Source organism: Pelobates fuscus, chromosome 4 (genome assembly GCF_036172605.1).
Source record: "Pelobates fuscus isolate aPelFus1 chromosome 4, aPelFus1.pri, whole genome shotgun sequence".
NCBI lineage: Eukaryota > Metazoa > Chordata > Amphibia > Anura > Pelobatidae > Pelobates > Pelobates fuscus.
This window is the reverse complement of record NC_086320.1, coordinates 245,821,259-245,840,657: the sequence shown is the minus strand read 5'-3', so window position 1 is coordinate 245,840,657 and position 19,399 is coordinate 245,821,259. Positions and strand designations below refer to the sequence as shown.

The window sequence follows — 19,399 nt, the reverse complement described above, 5'->3', positions numbered from 1 at the left end:
TTCCTATCCGTTGATTTAGAAAACAGAGTATAGCCCAAGTGATTACTTGTGATAAAAAGTTGTAGATCCAGGAAATTGCTATTAGTCATACTCGACTTGTAAGTGAATCTCACAGGTGTAGGAAGTGAAATCAGTGCGTGCATCATGTTCACAAACTTTTCCTCTCCACCAGTCCATTAAAGAAGGATGTCATCTATAAGGCCCAAGGATCTGTTGTTGCTCAAAAACAAACATGTATGCATTTGCATACATGAGGGCCATAGGAGCCCCCATTGAAGTTCCTGTCTGTTGTATATAGCATTTTGTTTCAAATCTAAAATAATACAATAAGAGGCATAGCTTAAAAGGTTCCAGTGTATACTCCAGAGGGGGATTCACCCACTCAGTAAAATTCTGTATTACTTCCTTGATTGCTAGTATACCATCATTGTATGGGATTATTGTGTATAAGATAGACACATCAATCATTGCTAGTAAAATCCCCTTGTGTTTCCGTGCCTCTCCACAAAATCAACACATCATCGATAAAATGAACATAACTTATAATGTGTTGTTGAAATGGCTTCAAAATACATACTTGCTAGTCAACAAATACTTATTAAAGTGGATGTTAATAGCCTCTATACCGTCATACCGCATGATGATGGTAAAGAGGCTATGAGACAGGTGTTATCCTCTTCTGCAGTCTACCAAGGCCCTCCCATTGAGTACACACTTGAATTACTAAAACTCACTTTGAAGAACAACTACTTTAGTTTCGAACAACAATGGTACATGCAGGTGTCAGGAACGTCCATGGGTGCAGCCATGGCACCCATGTACGCTAATGCGTACATGTATGTGTTTGAATCAGAATGTATTTTGAAGCCATTTCAACAACAAATTATAAGTTATTTTCGTTTTATTGAAAATGTGTTGATTTTGTGGAGAGGCACGGAAACACAAGTACATTATGAATGACTGCAAACATCAGTGCAGTCCAATTTCTGGACTTGGAGATATACGTTACAGATCATAGAATTGTTTACAGTCTATATTCGAAGCCCACTGACCGAAATACAACATCACATTACAACAGTGCCCATCCTACAGCTCTTAAAAAGTCTATTCCCTGTGCTCAATTTCTTAGAGTTATAAGAACAACAGATAGCACAAATGAAAGAAAAAATCCTAGAGCGAGGTTATATTGAAAGAATCCTGGAAAAAGCGTTGGAAGAAGCAAAGAGTGCACCCACGCCAAGGGATTCAACGATTCAACGACAACCCCTAGGATGGTTTTTCCAATGACAAAAAAAAAGAACTGGAACATGTTAGCATGTGATGACACACTGTCAAAAGTGTTCAAAGAGCCACCAAGGATCTGTTATCATCGGAATAAAAATTTACGAGACATACTGATGAAGACTGATCCAGAGGACAGTTATGAACAGCACCCAAAACCCCAAAACAGCACGTTGTTTAGGGTGTGTGACATGTGGGCATATGGACCCTTAATGCAACTTCAATCAACCACACAAAAATACGTTTCAAGATCCGATATACAATCACGTGATAAAACACCCTATGTTATTTACAAAATATCTTGCCCTTGTGATTTAGTCTATATCGTAAAAACCGAGACACAATTATGTGATCAAATCAGGGGACATAGATCCAATATAAGAACAGCATATAGAGATGGATGAACAGATAAACCATTAGCAAAACATTTTTTAGAGCATAAACATCCCCTCACAGCACTGAAATTTGTGGCCATAGACCACGTACCATTCTCAAAAAGAGGCGGAGATAGGGGGAACTTATTACTAAGAAGGGAGACATTTTGGATACATGAACTGGACACAGTTGCACCTAGAGGTCTGAATGAGATGATATCATATAATTAATTTATATGAACAATTTATCATTATTAGAAAACAACTTGCCTTGAACATTTTAAAAGTGTATTGTATGTGTTGTTCTCCTATAATTTTTAGTTGGAGTATATATACCATTAATTTGGTATAATGTTAATGAAATATTGTGACTTATATATAAATTTTATGGGTTTATGAAGTTATTGTTTTCCTTTCATCATTGTATCACGTTAATCACTTCAATATTCACTAACCTCTATGCATAGCTTTACCTAAATTTATATACATGGCACTTTAAATCAAAACAGGATCACAAGATCAAAGACTTGACCCTGAGCACAGGGCGAGGCTGGGTTTAAATACCCTGCTGATGACCGATCAGAGTCAGGTGAGACACAGCCAAGTCAAGGTGCAGCCCCCGGTGTAGTAGCCATGCCAGGATGAACAGGACCGGAATTAGTAGTCTCTCTGTTAAGCTGCTGTGGCTCAGAGGCAGAAAGCAGGACTAGGACTGATAAGTTCCCCGGTTCAAGTCCCCTGTTGGGAACTCCAGGAGCGACCACGTCTGGCTCACCTACGTGGTCAAGACATTTAATGACTTAAGGGAACACATGCAGGGTCTACTATACGTTCAGCACTACTGAGCGGTACTGTGAGCACTCCAGTCGCCTGGCATTTCCTTGAGATGGGACATAGCCTGTCCTCACTTTGCTTTATGTGATCTTTATAGATCACATACCCATCTCACCCAGAGGAGGAGATCGTGATAACCTGTTACTCAGATGTGATGCTTTCTGGATATACACGATGGAAACATTATCACCATTGTAGCGGAGCGGCAATATTAAATCCCACAATCTCCGCTGGTATTAAAGGTAATATAATTATAGGGGCATATAATTCTATACACAACATGTGTGGTCCTGCATGTAATCTGGTGTTTGATTGTGTACACCTTTCCAGATTTTGGGTGACAGAAGCCAGTATCATAGAATTGCATACCAGACAGTTCACACAGCGAAAACATCCTGCTTTTGTCACTTTCTGTAATGACTGTGTTGTGGACACTATATCTGTGTGCATCAATTAGTCTCTCAGCTTTTTCCCTTTTCTATAACTCATAATAGGATGTTTTTTTAAATACAGGAGGCAGGGATGAGTCATTGTATAGAACGTGCCAATTTTTCCGAATGGTATCTGGTTTTGGGACTTTGGATGAAATGCCTGAGGGAAAATGAATCGATCAACGATGTCTTGATGAATCCTGTTTCTGCAATTGATTCTATTGCCTTTGTGTATGCCACATTCAGAACCGTTTTTGAATATACTTTTTGTAGGAATTTTTGGAACATGTCCTGAATCTGTATCTTTGCCCAGCTGTCATCTGAGTTATTGCACAATACTCGTATGAATTGGGAGATAGGCAGTGACTCTTTTAGTTTTCTAGGATGGAAACTTGTTGAATGCAGAATAGTGTTCCTATCCGTTGATTTAGAAAACAGAGTATAGCCCAAGTGATTACTTGTGATAAAAAGTTGTAGATCCAGGAAATTGCTATTAGTCATACTCGACTTGTAAGTGAATCTCACAGGTGTAGGAAGTGAAATCAGTGCGTGCATCATGTTCACAAACTTTTCCTCTCCACCAGTCCATTAAAGAAGGATGTCATCTATAAGGCCCAAGGATCTGTTGTTGCTCAAAAACAAACATGTATGCATTTGCATACATGAGGGCCATAGGAGCCCCCATTGAAGTTCCTGTCTGTTGTATATAGCATTTTGTTTCAAATCTAAAATAATACAATAAGAGGCATAGCTTAAAAGGTTCCAGTGTATACTCCAGAGGGGGATTCACCCACTCAGTAAAATTCTGTATTACTTCCTTGATTGCTAGTATACCATCATTGTATGGGATTATTGTGTATAAGATAGACACATCAATCATTGCTAGTAAAATCCCCTTGTGTTTCCGTGCCTCTCCACAAAATCAACACATCATCGATAAAATGAACATAACTTATAATGTGTTGTTGAAATGGCTTCAAAATACATACTTGCTAGTCAACAAATACTTATTAAAGTGGATGTTAATAGCCTCTATACCGTCATACCGCATGATGATGGTAAAGAGGCTATGAGACAGGTGTTATCCTCTTCTGCAGTCTACCAAGGCCCTCCCATTGAGTACACACTTGAATTACTAAAACTCACTTTGAAGAACAACTACTTTAGTTTCGAACAACAATGGTACATGCAGGTGTCAGGAACGTCCATGGGTGCAGCCATGGCACCCATGTACGCTAATGCGTACATGTATGTGTTTGAATCAGAATGTATTTTGAAGCCATTTCAACAACAAATTATAAGTTATTTTCGTTTTATTGAAAATGTGTTGATTTTGTGGAGAGGCACGGAAACACAAGTACATTATGAATGACTGCAAACATCAGTGCAGTCCAATTTCTGGACTTGGAGATATACGTTACAGATCATAGAATTGTTTACAGTCTATATTCGAAGCCCACTGACCGAAATACAACATCACATTACAACAGTGCCCATCCTACAGCTCTTAAAAAGTCTATTCCCTGTGCTCAATTTCTTAGAGTTATAAGAACAACAGATAGCACAAATGAAAGAAAAAATCCTAGAGCGAGGTTATATTGAAAGAATCCTGGAAAAAGCGTTGGAAGAAGCAAAGAGTGCACCCACGCCAAGGGATTCAACGATTCAACGACAACCCCTAGGATGGTTTTTCCAATGACAAAAAAAAAGAACTGGAACATGTTAGCATGTGATGACACACTGTCAAAAGTGTTCAAAGAGCCACCAAGGATCTGTTATCATCGGAATAAAAATTTACGAGACATACTGATGAAGACTGATCCAGAGGACAGTTATGAACAGCACCCAAAACCCCAAAACAGCACGTTGTTTAGGGTGTGTGACATGTGGGCATATGGACCCTTAATGCAACTTCAATCAACCACACAAAAATACGTTTCAAGATCCGATATACAATCACGTGATAAAACACCCTATGTTATTTACAAAATATCTTGCCCTTGTGATTTAGTCTATATCGTAAAAACCGAGACACAATTATGTGATCAAATCAGGGGACATAGATCCAATATAAGAACAGCATATAGAGATGGATGAACAGATAAACCATTAGCAAAACATTTTTTAGAGCATAAACATCCCCTCACAGCACTGAAATTTGTGGCCATAGACCACGTACCATTCTCAAAAAGAGGTGGAGATAGGGGGAACTTATTACTAAGAAGGGAGACATTTTGGATACATGAACTGGACACAGTTGCACCTAGAGGTCTGAATGAGATGATATCATATCATTAATTTATATGAACAATTTATCATTATTAGAAAACAACTTGCCTTGAACATTTTAAAAGTGTATTGTATGTGTTGTTCTCCTATAATTTTTAGTTGGAGTATATATACCATTAATTTGGTATAATGTTAATGAAATATTGTGACTTATATATAAATTTTATGGGTTTATGAAGTTATTGTTTTCCTTTCATCATTGTATCACGTTAATCACTTCAATATTCACTAACCTCTATGCATAGCTTTACCTAAATTTATATACATGGCACTTTAAATCAATTTTGGTGCACTTCCGGTTGTGGTATACTAGCACTTGCGCACTTCGTTCTCATGGACGCCGGGGAGGAAATTAGAAATCACTGGTGGTAGGTAAATCTTTTTCAATTATCTAAGTAATGTATTTCTTATTTACTAATGAACATGCTATATAAGTCAGTTTGTAATATTTAGTGATGTCGCGAACACAAAATTTTCGGTTTGCGAACGCCGAACGGGAACTTCCGCAAACGTTCGCGAACCGGTGAACCGGGTGAACCGCCATTGACTTCAATGGGCAGGCGAATTTTAAAACCCACAGGGACTCTTTCTGGCCACAAAAGTGATGGAAAAGTTGTTTCAAGGGGACTAAAACCTGGGCTGTGGCATGTCGAAAGGGGGATCCATGGCAAAACTCCCATGGAAAATTACACAGTTGATGCAGAGTCTGGTTTTAATCCATAAAGGGCAGAAATCACCTAACATTCCTAAATCACAATGGATATGGATTGGCACCTGACATATGGATTGACACCTGTCCTTAGAGACCCTGATACACACTGACGCAGAGCAGAATAGGGACTGTTCACCCTACATAGGGTCACTTGGCAGGTATGGATTGACACCTGTCCTCAGAGACCATGATACACACTGACACAGAGCAGAATAGAGACTGTTCCCCCTACATAGGGTCACTTGGCAGGTATGGATTGACACCTCTCCTAAGGATCCCTGAAAGACACTGACACAGAGCAGAATAGAAACTGTTCCCCCTACACAGGGTCACTTGGCAGGTATGGCGTGGTCGTCGTCGGAGGAGGATGACTTTCACCTCTTCCCCTGTTAGATTCCCGTTGTGCTGTGACATCACCCTTATACGCTGTGTAAAGCATACTTTTTAATTTATTTTGCAAATGCTGCATCCTTTCCGACTTGTAATTCGGTAACATTTCCGCCACTGTCTGCTTATACCGGGGGTCTAGTAGCGTGGACACCCAGTACAGGTCGTTCTCCTTCAGCCTTTTAATACGAGTGTCCTCAACAGGCACGACAGCATGAAAGACCCCATTTGCACAAGGTTGGATGCCGAGCTACTCATTTCCCGTTCTTCCTCCTCACACAGAGCAGAATAGGGACTGTTCCCCCTACATAGGGTCACTTGGCAGATATGGATTGACACCTGTCCTCAGAGATCATGATACACACTGACACAGAGAAGAATAGGGACTGTTCATCCTACATAGGGTAGGGGGTGGATTGACACCTGTCCTCAGAGACCATGATACAAACTGACACAGAGCAGAATAGAGACTGTTCCCCCTACATAGGGTCACTTGGCAGATATGGATTGACACCTGTCCTCAGAGACCATGATACACACTGAAAACAGAGCAGAATAGGGAGATATGGATTGACACCTGTCCTCAAAGCCCCTGATACACACTGACACAGAGCAGAATAGAGACTGTTCCCCATACATAGGGTCACTTGGCAGGTATGAATTGACACCTGTCCTCAGGGACCCTGATACACACTGACACAGAGCAGAATAGAGACTGTTCCCCCTACATAGGGTCACTTGGCAGATATGGATTGACACCTATCCTAAGGATCCCTGTTACACACTGACACAGAGCAGAATAGAGACTGTTCCCCCTACATAGGGTCACTTGGCAGATATGGATTGACACCTGTCCTCAAAGCCCCTGATACACACTGACACAGAGCAGAATAGAGACTGTTCCCCCTACATAGGGTCACTTGGCAGATATGGATTGACACCTGTCCTCAAAGCCCCTGATACACACTGACACAGAGCAGAATAGGGACTGTTCCCCCTTCATAGGGTCACTTGGCAGGTATGGATTGACACCTGTCCTCAGGGACCCTGATACACACTGACACAGAGCAGGATAGGGACTGTTCCCCCTTCATAGGGTCACATGGCAGATATGGATTGACACCTGTCCTCAAAGCCCCTGATACACACTGACACAGAGCAGAATAGAGACTGTTCCCCCTACATAGGGTCACTTGGCAGATATGGATTGACACCTATCCTAAGGATCCCTGTTACACACTGACACAGAGCAGAATAGAGACTGTTCCCCCTACATAGGGTCACTTGGCAGATATGGATTGACACCTGTCGTCAAAGCCCCTGATACACACTGACACAGAGCAGAATAGAGACTGTTCCCCCTACATAGGGTCACTTGGCAGATATGGATTGACACCTGTCCTCAAAGCCCCTGATACACACTGACACAGAGCAGAATAGGGACTGTTCCCCCTTCATAGGGTCACTTGGCAGGTATGGAGTGACACCTGTCCTCAGGGACCCTGATACACACTGACACAGAGCAGGATAGGGACTGTTCCCCCTTCATAGGGTCACATGGCAGATATGGATTGACACCTGTCCTCAAAGCCCCTGATACACACTGACACAGAGCAGAATAGAGACTGTTCCCCCTACATAGGGTCACTTGGCAGATATGGATTGACACCTGTCCTCAAAGCCCCTGATACACACTGACACAGAGCAGAATAGAGACTGTTCCCCCTACATAGGGTCACTTGGCAGATATGGATTGACACCTGTCCTCAAAGCCCCTGATACACACTGACACAGAGCAGAAAAGAGACTGTTCCCCCTACATAGGGTCACTTGGCAGATATGGATTGACACCTGTCCTCAGGGACCCTGATACACACTGACACAGAGCAGAATAGAGACTGTTCCAACTACATAGGGTCACTTGGCAGGTATGGATTGACACCTGTCCTCAGGGACCCTGATACACACTGACACAGAGCAGAATAGAGACTGTTCCCCCTACATAGGGTCACTTGGCAGATATGGATTGACACCTATCCTAAGGATCCCTGTTACACACTGACACAGAGCAGAATAGAGACTGTTCCCCCTACATAGGGTCACTTGGCAGATATGGATTGACACCTGTCCTCAAAGCCCATGATACACACTGACACAGAGCAGAATAGAGACTGTTCCCCCTACATAGGGTCACTTGGCAGATATGGATTGACACCTGTCCTCAAAGCCCCTGATACACACTGACACAGAGCAGAATAGGGACTGTTCCCCCTACATAGGGTTACTTGGCAGGTATGGATTGACACCTGTCCTCAAGGACCCTGATACACACTGACACAGAGCAGGATAGGGACTGTTCCCCCTTCATAGGGTCACTTGGCAGATATGGATTGACACCTATCCTAAGGATCCCTGTTACACACTGACGCAGAGCAGAATAGAGACTGTTCCCTCTACATAGGGTCACTTGGCAGATATGTATTGACACCTATCCTAAGGATCCCTGTTACACACTGACACAGAGCAGAATAGAGACTGTTCCCCCTACATAGGGTCACTTGGCAGATATGGATTGACACCTGTCCTCAAAGCCCCTGATACACACTGACACAGAGCAGAATAGAGACTGTTCCCCCTACATAGGGTCACTTGGCAGATATGGATTGACACCTGTCCTCAAAGCCCCTGATACACACTGACACAGAGCAGAATAGGGACTGTTCCCCCTTCATAGGGTCACTTGGCAGGTATGGATTGACACCTGTCCTCAGGGACCCTGATACACACTGACACAGAGCAGGATAGGGACTGTTCCCCCTTCATAGGGTCACATGGCAGATATGGATTGACACCTGTCCTCAAAGCCCCTGATACACACTGACACAGAGCAGAATAGAGACTGTTCCCCCTACATAGGGTCACTTGGCAGATATGGATTGACACCTATCCTAAGGATCCCTGTTACACACTGACACAGAGCAGAATAGAGACTGTTCCCCCTACATAGGGTCACTTGGCAGATATGGATTGACACCTGTCCTCAAAGCCCCTGATACACACTGACACAGAGCAGAATAGAGACTGTTCCCCCTACATAGGGTCACTTGGCAGATATGGATTGACACCTGTCCTCAAAGCCCCTGATACACACTGACACAGAGCAGAATAGAGACTGTTCCCCCTACATAGGGTCACTTGGCAGATATGGATTGACACCTATCCTAAGGATCCCTGTTACACACTGACACAGAGCAGAATAGAGACTGTTCCCCCTACATAGGGTCACTTGGCAGATATGGATTGACACCTGTCCTCAAAGCCCCTGATACACACTGACACAGAGCAGAATAGGGACTGTTCCCCCTTCATAGGGTCACTTGGCAGGTATGGATTGACACCTGTCCTCAGGGACCCTGATACACACTGACACAGAGCAGGATAGGGACTGTTCCCCCTTCATAGGGTCACATGGCAGATATGGATTGACACCTGTCCTCAAAGCCCCTGATACACACTGACACAGAGCAGAATAGAGACTGTTCCCCCTACATAGGGTCACTTGGCAGATATGGATTGACACCTGTCCTCAAAGCCCCTGATACACACTGACACAGAGCAGAATAGAGACTGTTCCCCCTACATAGGGTCACTTGGCAGATATGGATTGACACCTGTCCTCAAAGCCCCTGATACACACTGACACTGAGCAGAAAAGAGACTGTTCCCCCTACATAGGGTCACTTGGCAGATATGGATTGACACCTGTCCTCAGGGACCCTGATACACACTGACACAGAGCAGAATAGAGACTGTTCCAACTACATAGGGTCACTTGGCAGATATGGATTGACACCTGTCCTCAGGGACCCTGATACACACTGACACAGAGCAGAATAGAGACTGTTCCCCCTACATAGGGTCACTTGGCAGATATGGATTGACACCTATCCTAAGGATCCCTGTTACACACTGACACAGAGCAGAATAGAGACTGTTCCCCCTACATAGGGTCACTTGGCAGATATGGATTGACACCTGTCCTCAAAGCCCCTGATACACACTGACACAGAGCAGAATAGAGACTGTTCCCCCTACATAGGGTCACTTGGCAGATATGGATTGACACCTGTCCTCAAAGCCCCTGATACACACTGACACAGAGCAGAATAGGGACTGTTCCCCCTACATAGGGTTACTTGGCAGGTATGGATTGACACCTGTCCTCAAGGACCCTGATACACACTGACACAGAGCAGGATAGGGACTGTTCCCCCTTCATAGGGTCACTTGGCAGATATGGATTGACACCTATCCTAAGGATCCCTGTTACACACTGACGCAGAGCAGAATAGAGACTGTTCCCTCTACATAGGGTCACTTGGCAGATATGGATTGACACCTATCCTAAGGATCCCTGTTACACACTGACTCAGAGCAGAATAGGGGCTGTTCCCCCTACATAGGGTCACTATGTGCCTTTTTTTTGGTTTGGTTTTTGATGCCACAGTGCAGCACCAGAGGGCCGAAAAATTAGGCATGTACACATGCCTGAAAAATTATGTATTGTTGCAGCCGCTGCTGTAGCAGCGGCCATAAAAATTTATGTTTGTTTCCCAGGCAAAAAGTGCCCTAAAACATTGCGGCTTGAACCCTAGTTGGTGGCAGATAAGTCACGCAAGTCAACCGGCATTCAGAGCTAAAATACAGCAGCGTGTGGACCATTTTTAGCCCAAGGCAGCTCATCTCATCAGGCCTTTTTTAGTTGAATGTATCGCCCAGTGTAAGTCCCTTCGGGATCCATCCCTCATTCATCTTAATAAAGGTGAGGTAATCTAGACTTTTTTGACCTAGGCGACTTCTCTTCTCAGTAACAATACCTCCTTCTGCACTGAAGGTCCTTTCTGACAGGACACTTAAAGCGGGGCAGGCCAGAAGTTCTATCACAAATTGGGATAGCTCAGGCCACAGGTCAAGCCTGCACACCCAGTAGTCAAGGGGTTCATCGCTCCTAAGAGTGTCGATATCTGCAGTTAAGGCGATGTAGTCTGCTACCTGTCGGTCGAGTCGTTCACTGAGGGTGGATCCCGAAGGGCTGTGACGATGCGTAGGACTTAAAAAGCTCCACATGTCCTCCATCAACAACACGACTTTAATGCGTCCTGTCCTTGCCGGCGTGGTCGTGGGAGGAGGAGGAGGATAACTTCCACCTCTTCCCCTGTTAGATTCCCGTTGTGCTGTGACATCAACCTTATACGCTGTGTAAAGCATACTTTTTAATTTATTTTGCAAATGCTGCATCCTTTCCGACTTGTTGTAATTCGGTAACATTTCCGCCACTTTCTGCTTATACCGGGGGTCTAGTAGCGTGGACACCCAGTACAGGTCGTTCTCCTTCAGCCTTTTTATACGAGGGTCCCTCAACAGGCACGACAGCATGAAAGACCCCATTTGCACAAGGTTGGATGCTGAGCTACTTATTTCCCATTCCTCCTCCTCAGTGATGTCAATGAAGGTATGTTCTTCCCACCAGCCACGTACAACGCCACGGGTACCAGATAGGTGACAACGAGCACCCTGGGATTCCTGTTGTGGTTGGTCTTCCTCCTCCTCCTCAAAGCCACATTCCTCCTCTGACTCCTCTTCCTCACAATCCTCTTCCAGCGTTGCCGCAGGTCCAGCAAGCAATGCTGATAAGGCTGTTTCTGGTTGTGATGATGACCACAACTCTTCCTCTTCCTCTTCACGCTCATCTATGGCCTGATCCAGCACTCTTCGCAGGGCACGCTCCAGGAAGAAAACAAATGGTATGATGTCGCTGATGGTGCCTTCGGTGCGACTGACTAGGTTTGTCACCTCCTCAAAAGGACGCATGAGCCTACAGGCATTGCGCATGAGCGTCCAGTAAAGTGGAAAAAAAATTCCCAGCTCCCCAGAGGCTGTCCTAGCACCCCGGTCATACAAATATTCATTAACGGCTTTTTCTTTTTGGAGCAGGCGGTCGAACATTAGGAGTGATGAATTCCAACGTGTCGGGCTGTCGCAAATCAAGCGCCTCACTGGCATTGCCACACACCTTCCTGGCCTGCTTCAGGACATCCTGTAAGCCTGTGTACTTATGCACAAAGCGTTGTACGATCAGATTACACACATGTGCCATGCACGGCACATGTGTTAGCTTGCCCAACTTCAATGCCGCTAACAAATTTTTTCCATTGTCTCAAACCACTTTGCCGATATCCAGTTGCTGCGGAGTCAGACACTTTTCCACCTGTTCAATTCAGGGTGGACAGGAGTGCTTGTCCGGTGTGACTCTCTGCTTTCAAGCAAGTCAAACCCAAGATGGCGTGACACTGCCATATCCGGGATGTGGAATAGTACCTGGGGAGCTGGGGGGGTGCCGTTGATGTGGAGCAAGACGCAGCAGCAGAAGAGGACTCAGCCGAGGAGGTTATAGAAGAGGATGGAGTAGAAGGAGTAGAGGAGGTGGCAGCAGGCCTGCCTGCAAGTCGTGGCGGTGTCACCAACTCCTCTGCAGAGCCATGCATTCCATGCTTGGCAGCCGTCAGCAGGTTTACCCAATGCGCAGTGTAGGTGATATACCTTCCCTGACCATGCTTTGCAGACCAGGTATCAGTGGTCAGATGGACCCTTGCCCCAACACTGTGTGCCAGACATGCCATTACTTCCTTTTGCACAATCGAGTACAGGTTGGGGATTGCCTTTTATGAAAAGAAATTTCGTCCGGGTACCTTCCACTGCGGTGTCCCAATAGCTACAAATTTTTTGAACGCCTCAGACTCCACCAGCTTGTATGGTAAAAGCTTACGGGCAAAAGTTCGGACAAGCCAGCTGTCAGACGCTGGGCAAGGGGATGACTTTCTGACATTGGCTTCTTATGCTCAAACATGTCCTTGACAGACACATGACTGTGGGCAGATGAGCGGGAACTGCTCAAGGCGGGAGACGGAGTGGCGGATGGTTGAGAGGGGGCAAGGAGGACAGCAGTGGTTGACGTGGCTGAAGACGCTGGACCAGGAGGAGGATGGCGGCTTAGAGTTTGCGTGCTGCTTGTACTCATGTGTTGATCCCATAGGCGTTTGTGATGTGCGATCATGTGCCTACGCAAAGCAGTTGTACCTAGGTGGGTGTTGGACTTCCCACTACTCAGTTTCTTTTAGCACAGGTTGCAAATGGCATCACTGTTGTCAGAGGCAGACACACAAAAAAAATTCCACACTGCTGAGCTCTGCATTGAAGACAAGTAACTGCAATTCAATCTATAACAGTGAAAAAAGTTTTTTGTTTTTAAATGTCAAGATTAAGCTATTGTGACACCATATATGAGTGGTGGCACTGGGCAAGTGCGCACAGTATCCACTGTGAGCCTGACACAGAAGCTGGCAGACAACTAACTGCTATTAGCTTACAGTTAAAAAACTTTTTCGTTTTTAAAGGCACGCTATATTCACACCAGATATGAGTGGCAAAGTGCACTTGCTGAGGTTGGCAGAGTACACGCTGAAGGCCTGACACCCAGATGCTTGCAGACAACTAACTGCTATTCAATCTATGACAGTGAAAACATTTTTTTTTCTTTTTAAATGTCAAGCTTAAGCTATTGTGACACCAGATATGAGTCGTGGCACTGGGCAAGTGGGCACAGTATCCACTGTGAGACTGACACAGAAGCTGGCAGACAACTAACTGCTATTAGCTTACAGTGAAAAACTTTTTTTGTTTTTAAGGGCACGCTATAGTCACACCAGATATGAGTGGCAAAGTGCACTTGCTGAGGTTGGAAGAGTACACGCTGAAGGCCTGACACACAGACGCTTGCAGAAAACTAACTGCTATTAGCTTACAGCGAAAAACATTTTTTCTTTGTAAAGGCACGCTATAGAGACACCAGATATGAGTGGCAAAGTACACTGGCAGAGGTTGGCAGAGCACACGCTGAAGGCCTGATACCCGCTTTAAGGACACTGACTGCTATTAGCTTACAGTGAAAAACGTTTTTTCTGTTTAAAGGCACGCTATAGTCACACCAGATATGAGTGACAAAGTGCACTTGCTGAGGTTGGCAGAGTACACGCTGAAGGCCTGACACCCAGACGCTTGCAGAAAACTAACTGCTATTAGCTTACAGTGAAAAACTTTTTTTCTTTGTAAAGGCACACTATTGAGACACCAGATATGAGTGGCAAAGTACACTGGCAGAGATTGGCAGAGTACACGCTGAAGGCCTGACACCCAGACGCTTGCAGACAACTAACTGCTATTCAATCTTTTACAGTGAAAACATTTTTTTTTCTTTTTAAATGTCAAGCTTAAGCTATTGTGACACCAGATATGAGTCGTGGCACTGGGCAAGTGGGCACAGTATCCACTGTGAGCCTGACACAGAAGCTGGCAGACAACTAACTGCTATTAGCTTACAGCGAAAAACATTTTTTCTTTGTAAAGGCACGCTATAGAGACACCAGATATGAGTGGCAAAGTACACTGGCAGAGGTTGGCAGAGCACACGCTGAAGGCCTGACACCCGCTTTAAGGACACTGACTGCTATTAGCTTACAGTGAAAAACGTTTTTTTCTGTTTAAAGGCACGCTATAGTCACACCAGATATGAGTGGCAAAGTGCACTTGCTGAGGTTGGCAGAGTACACGCTGAAGGCCTGACACCCAGACGCTTGCAGAAAACTAACTGCTATTAGCTTACAGTGAAAAACTTTTTTTCTTTGTAAAGGCACACTATAGAGACACCAGATATGAGTGGCAAAGTACACTGGCAGAGATTGGCAGAGTACACGCTGAAGGCCTGACACCCAGACGCTTGCAGACAACTAACTGCTATTCAATCTTTTACAGTGAAAACATTTTTTTTTCTTTTTAAATGTCAAGCTTAAGCTATTGTGACACCAGATATGAGTCGTGGCACTGGGCAAGTGGGCACAGTATCCACTGTGAGCCTGACACAGAAGCTGGCAGACAACTAACTGCTATTAGCTTACAGTGAAAAACGTTTTTTTGTTTTTAAGGGCACGCTATAGTCACACCAGATATGAGTGGCAAAGTGCACTTGCTGAGGTTGGCAGAGTACACGCTGAAGGCCTGACACCCAGACACTTGCAGACAACTAACTGCTCTTCAATCTATTACAGAGAAAAAAAATGTTTTCTTTTTAAATGTCAAGCTTAAGCTATTGTGACACCAGATATGAGTGGTGGCACTGGGCAAATGGGCACAGTATCCACTGTGAGCCTGACACAGAAGCTGGCAGGCAACTAACTGCTCTTCAATCTATTACATTTTCTTTGTAAATGTCAAGCTTAAGCTATTGTGACACCAGATATGAGTGGTGGCACTGGGCAAATAGGCACAGTATCCACTGTGAGCCTGACACAGAAGCTGGCAGGCAACTAACTGCTCTTCAATCTATTACAGTGAAAAAACATGTTTTCTTTTTAAATGTCAAGCTTAAGCTAGTGTGACACCAGATATGAGTGGTGGCACTGGGCAAATGGGCACAGTATCCACTGTGAGCCTGACACAGAAGCTGGCAGGCAGGCAACTGCAATTACATTACACAGAAAAAAAAAGCAGACTGATGTTCAAAAAGGGTTTTTTGGGGTGCTGTTCTTACAGCAGAGATCAGATGAGTCCTTCAGGACTGTAGTGGACACTGAATACCCTAGCCTAGCTATCAATTTCCCTATCTAATGAGCAGCAGCTACACTTTCCCTCCTCTCACTAAGAATGCAGCTTCAGAATGAATCTAAAATGGATGCTGTACAGGAGGTGGGAGGGTCTGGAATGTGTCTGCTGACCGTGAGGCACAGGGTCAAAGTTTGCTCAATGATGACGAATAGGGGTCGGATCGAACCGTGCATGTGTTCGCCCGCGGCGGCGAACGCGAACACGCTATGTTCGCCAGGAACTATTCGCTGGCGAACAGTTCGGTACATCACTAGTAATATGTATTAGACATGCATTGATCCTGAAGAAAGCCACAGACGAGGGCTGAAACATTGATCTGTTTTTACATGAATACTGAAAAAGGGATTTTACTCCGAAAAGACCGTGAGTACAAGCGGTTTACTGTTTACATATATACATAAGTATATACGTATATATCACTATGTATATATCTATATATAAATAAAAATAATTTTAAAAAATGATATATATATATATTAATTCTAACGATATATTTATAATGTAATATGTTTACATAATTAGGTCATTTTATGAATTACAATTTGTGGGACATGCCTGACAACCCAAGCCGAAAGTATAGAGAATTTAATTTGCTAGCACTATATTTAACCCTATAACTTTCCAAGACACCATAAAACCTGTACATGGGAGGTACTGTTTTACTCAGTATATATCATCAGTGAAAGTGAAATTGTTTGCATTTTTAACACACAAACGGCACTTACACTGATGATATTAATGCTGTGATACTTTTTACTGTTTTGAAACAAAAATATTTGTGTTCAGCAAAGTCTCCCAAGTATAACAGTACTGTGACGAGAGCAATCTCACCACATTGTATTGGAGAAGCGTGGTTGCCCGCCTGCTGCCTTTGAACTATGGACTAGACTTTTAAACGACTTATTTTTCCCTGCAGAAAGGCTTATTCGTGCCTTTCTGCCGGGGTGTTCGGTAGATTTATCTTTATCACCCGGGAGCTGGAGTGTGCCGCCAATTGACCACCCTGAAGCTGCAGTTAACCGCAGCTTAATTGACGAATGCAGGGTGGTCTTTGTTCGTTTACCACGTGGCGGCGGCCATTTTAAAAGTCCCGTACGTCCAGCGGTGTTCGGCACTTAAACTATGGAACTAAAAACGGACACTTACTTGCACGAACACCGCTGAGCCGTCCGCCGCCTGGTTCTATTTCGTACCGATCTAACGAATATATGTCCCTTCGGTATTTTGTGTGAAGTGAATGTGTTAACCCAGATAGCTCAGCCATGGAGCCCATTCGTGTAATTAAAGACTTTGGCTCCATGGCAATTGAACTGTGTGTATAGGATCTGAGCGCTATTCGGTAGTTTTGTGCGCTCAGATGCCAGCTATCTGGGGAAGTGTCTGTGTATTATGTGTAAAATGTGACTTTATGTATTTTAAAGTATTTTACTGTTTTTGTGTCCCCACGTGTGTAATGGAGTTTTGCCTTTGTCCTGGGAGATAATTGAATTACTTCTCAATTATCTCCAGGGCAGAGGAGAGGAAGCCAAGATGCATTGTGGGGAAGTGTTGTGACTGTATGTCCTGAAATGCTACTTGTCTGTCCGTTGTTACAGTCTTCCATCTGGTCCCCTAGGGGAGTGTCCACCAGGTGGGAGACCTGCATAAATACAGGGGCAGGTAGCCCTCATTAAACAGAACACTGCTTGACCCTCAACACAGAGCCTTGTCTCGTTCTTGGGGGGATTTACTGTATGCTGTTAGAGACTGATTGCCAGGAATGTAAGCCGCTTGGGAGCTTTTCCTGTTCGTCTGCTAGCAGCTATTTGTGAGGTTCCGGTTCGGGAGTTTGGAGTGCTTCCTTATTCCCTTGTATGCAGTTTGGGAGTTTGGTGCATTCCCTTGTATCCAATTCGTGAGTTTTGGTGATTCTACAGTAGTTGTGCCTGTCTCACAAAGGGGATTATTTACCCCTTGTCTGCTGAAACGGTCCGTTATAAGTACCCCTCATGTACAGGTTTTAAGGTGTTTTCAAAAGTTACAGAGTCAAATATAAGCCTTGCATTTCAGTTTTTTCACATTGAAATTCGCCAGATTGGTTATGTTGCCTTTGAGACCGTATGGCCAAACACTGGCCAAAATTGAAGTTTAAATGAGTTTTTTGCATTTTTCACACACAAATATTAACGCTAACTTTGGCTAGTGTTTGTGACCAAGTGGCTACTGTAAAAGGCTGGACATACCCCATTTGCAATACCTTGGGTTGTCTACTATTGCAAATGGTATGCCATCATGAGGGTAATTCTCAATCCTGGGCTACCATATGGTCTCAAAGGCAACATAACCAATCTGGCGAATTTCAATAGAAAAAAAAGAAAAATGTAACATTGTATATTTGAGCCTGTAACTTCCCAAAATACCATAAAACCTGTACATAGGGGGTACTGTTTTACACATGAGACTTAGCTGAATACAAATATGTGTATTTTATTGCAGTAAAATCAAACAGTATTATGAAATTCACAGTTAAAATGTCACGTAGAACTAAAATAATAAAAATAAATCTTATTTTCTCCCATTTTTTACATTTTATTCATATTAAGTTAGATGTCATAGCTAAATATTTGATGATAAATCAAAGCTCTGTTTCCCCTGAATAAAATTATATATAATAAGTGTGGGTGCATTTAATATGAAAGAGGTGAATTACAGTTGGACAGACATACAGCGTAAATGCCAGGTTTTGTTTGTTTAGTTTTGATCACAACGTGTACATTTGGCTCAGTCTTTAAGGGGTTAAGGGGTTGATTGGGTTAAATTATAAAATGAGAATACAATACATGTGTACAATTTTAACTTACCATTTTGTTCTCCTATATCCACTGAGTTCCAAAACTATTAAGTACAATGTTGTAACAAAAAGAAGTACAATTATTTTTGGCAATGAAGAAATGCGTAAAAAAATTGCCAAAGTTAAGGTGTTGACCAAACAGGATAGAAAAGCATATTGAGCTGAATTGCATGGACGTTCATCCATTGTTTTATTGTCTCCATTTGAGGAAATAATCACAATGGAGCTGTTCTTATTTGTATTCCAGAGCAACGGGATGCAGCCAGCCTGAAAGGAAATAAAACAATATATATCTGTTATTTTTTTCCTTTGAAAAGAAATAATCCTCAATTTATAACTGTTATTAGTTTAACAATCTGGGTTTAGCCACAAGTCTGACTATAAAAAACAAAGAAAAAAGTTACCTGCGCTCTTTCCCAAATCCCTATGTATATTTAAACAAATAGAGGTTACATAGGCGTGCGCAGCCTATTGCATTAGGGTGTGCACCCTAAAGCACAAGAACACGCCTACTGTGTGTAGGTGCGGTGTATGTCTGTGGGTC

General features: G+C 43.6%; 1 protein-coding gene across 1 annotated transcript in view; it reads right to left on the bottom strand.

The window, feature by feature from the left end:
* The window catches only part of ADCY1 (adenylate cyclase 1), a 1,733,599-nt gene that overhangs the window by 740,893 nt on the left and 973,307 nt on the right, over positions 1-19,399 (bottom strand). The window contains exon 13 of the mRNA XM_063452027.1: positions 18,866-19,122. Coding sequence (XP_063308097.1) covers positions 18,866-19,122 — 257 coding nt within the window. The remainder of the gene's footprint in view (positions 1-18,865; positions 19,123-19,399) is intronic.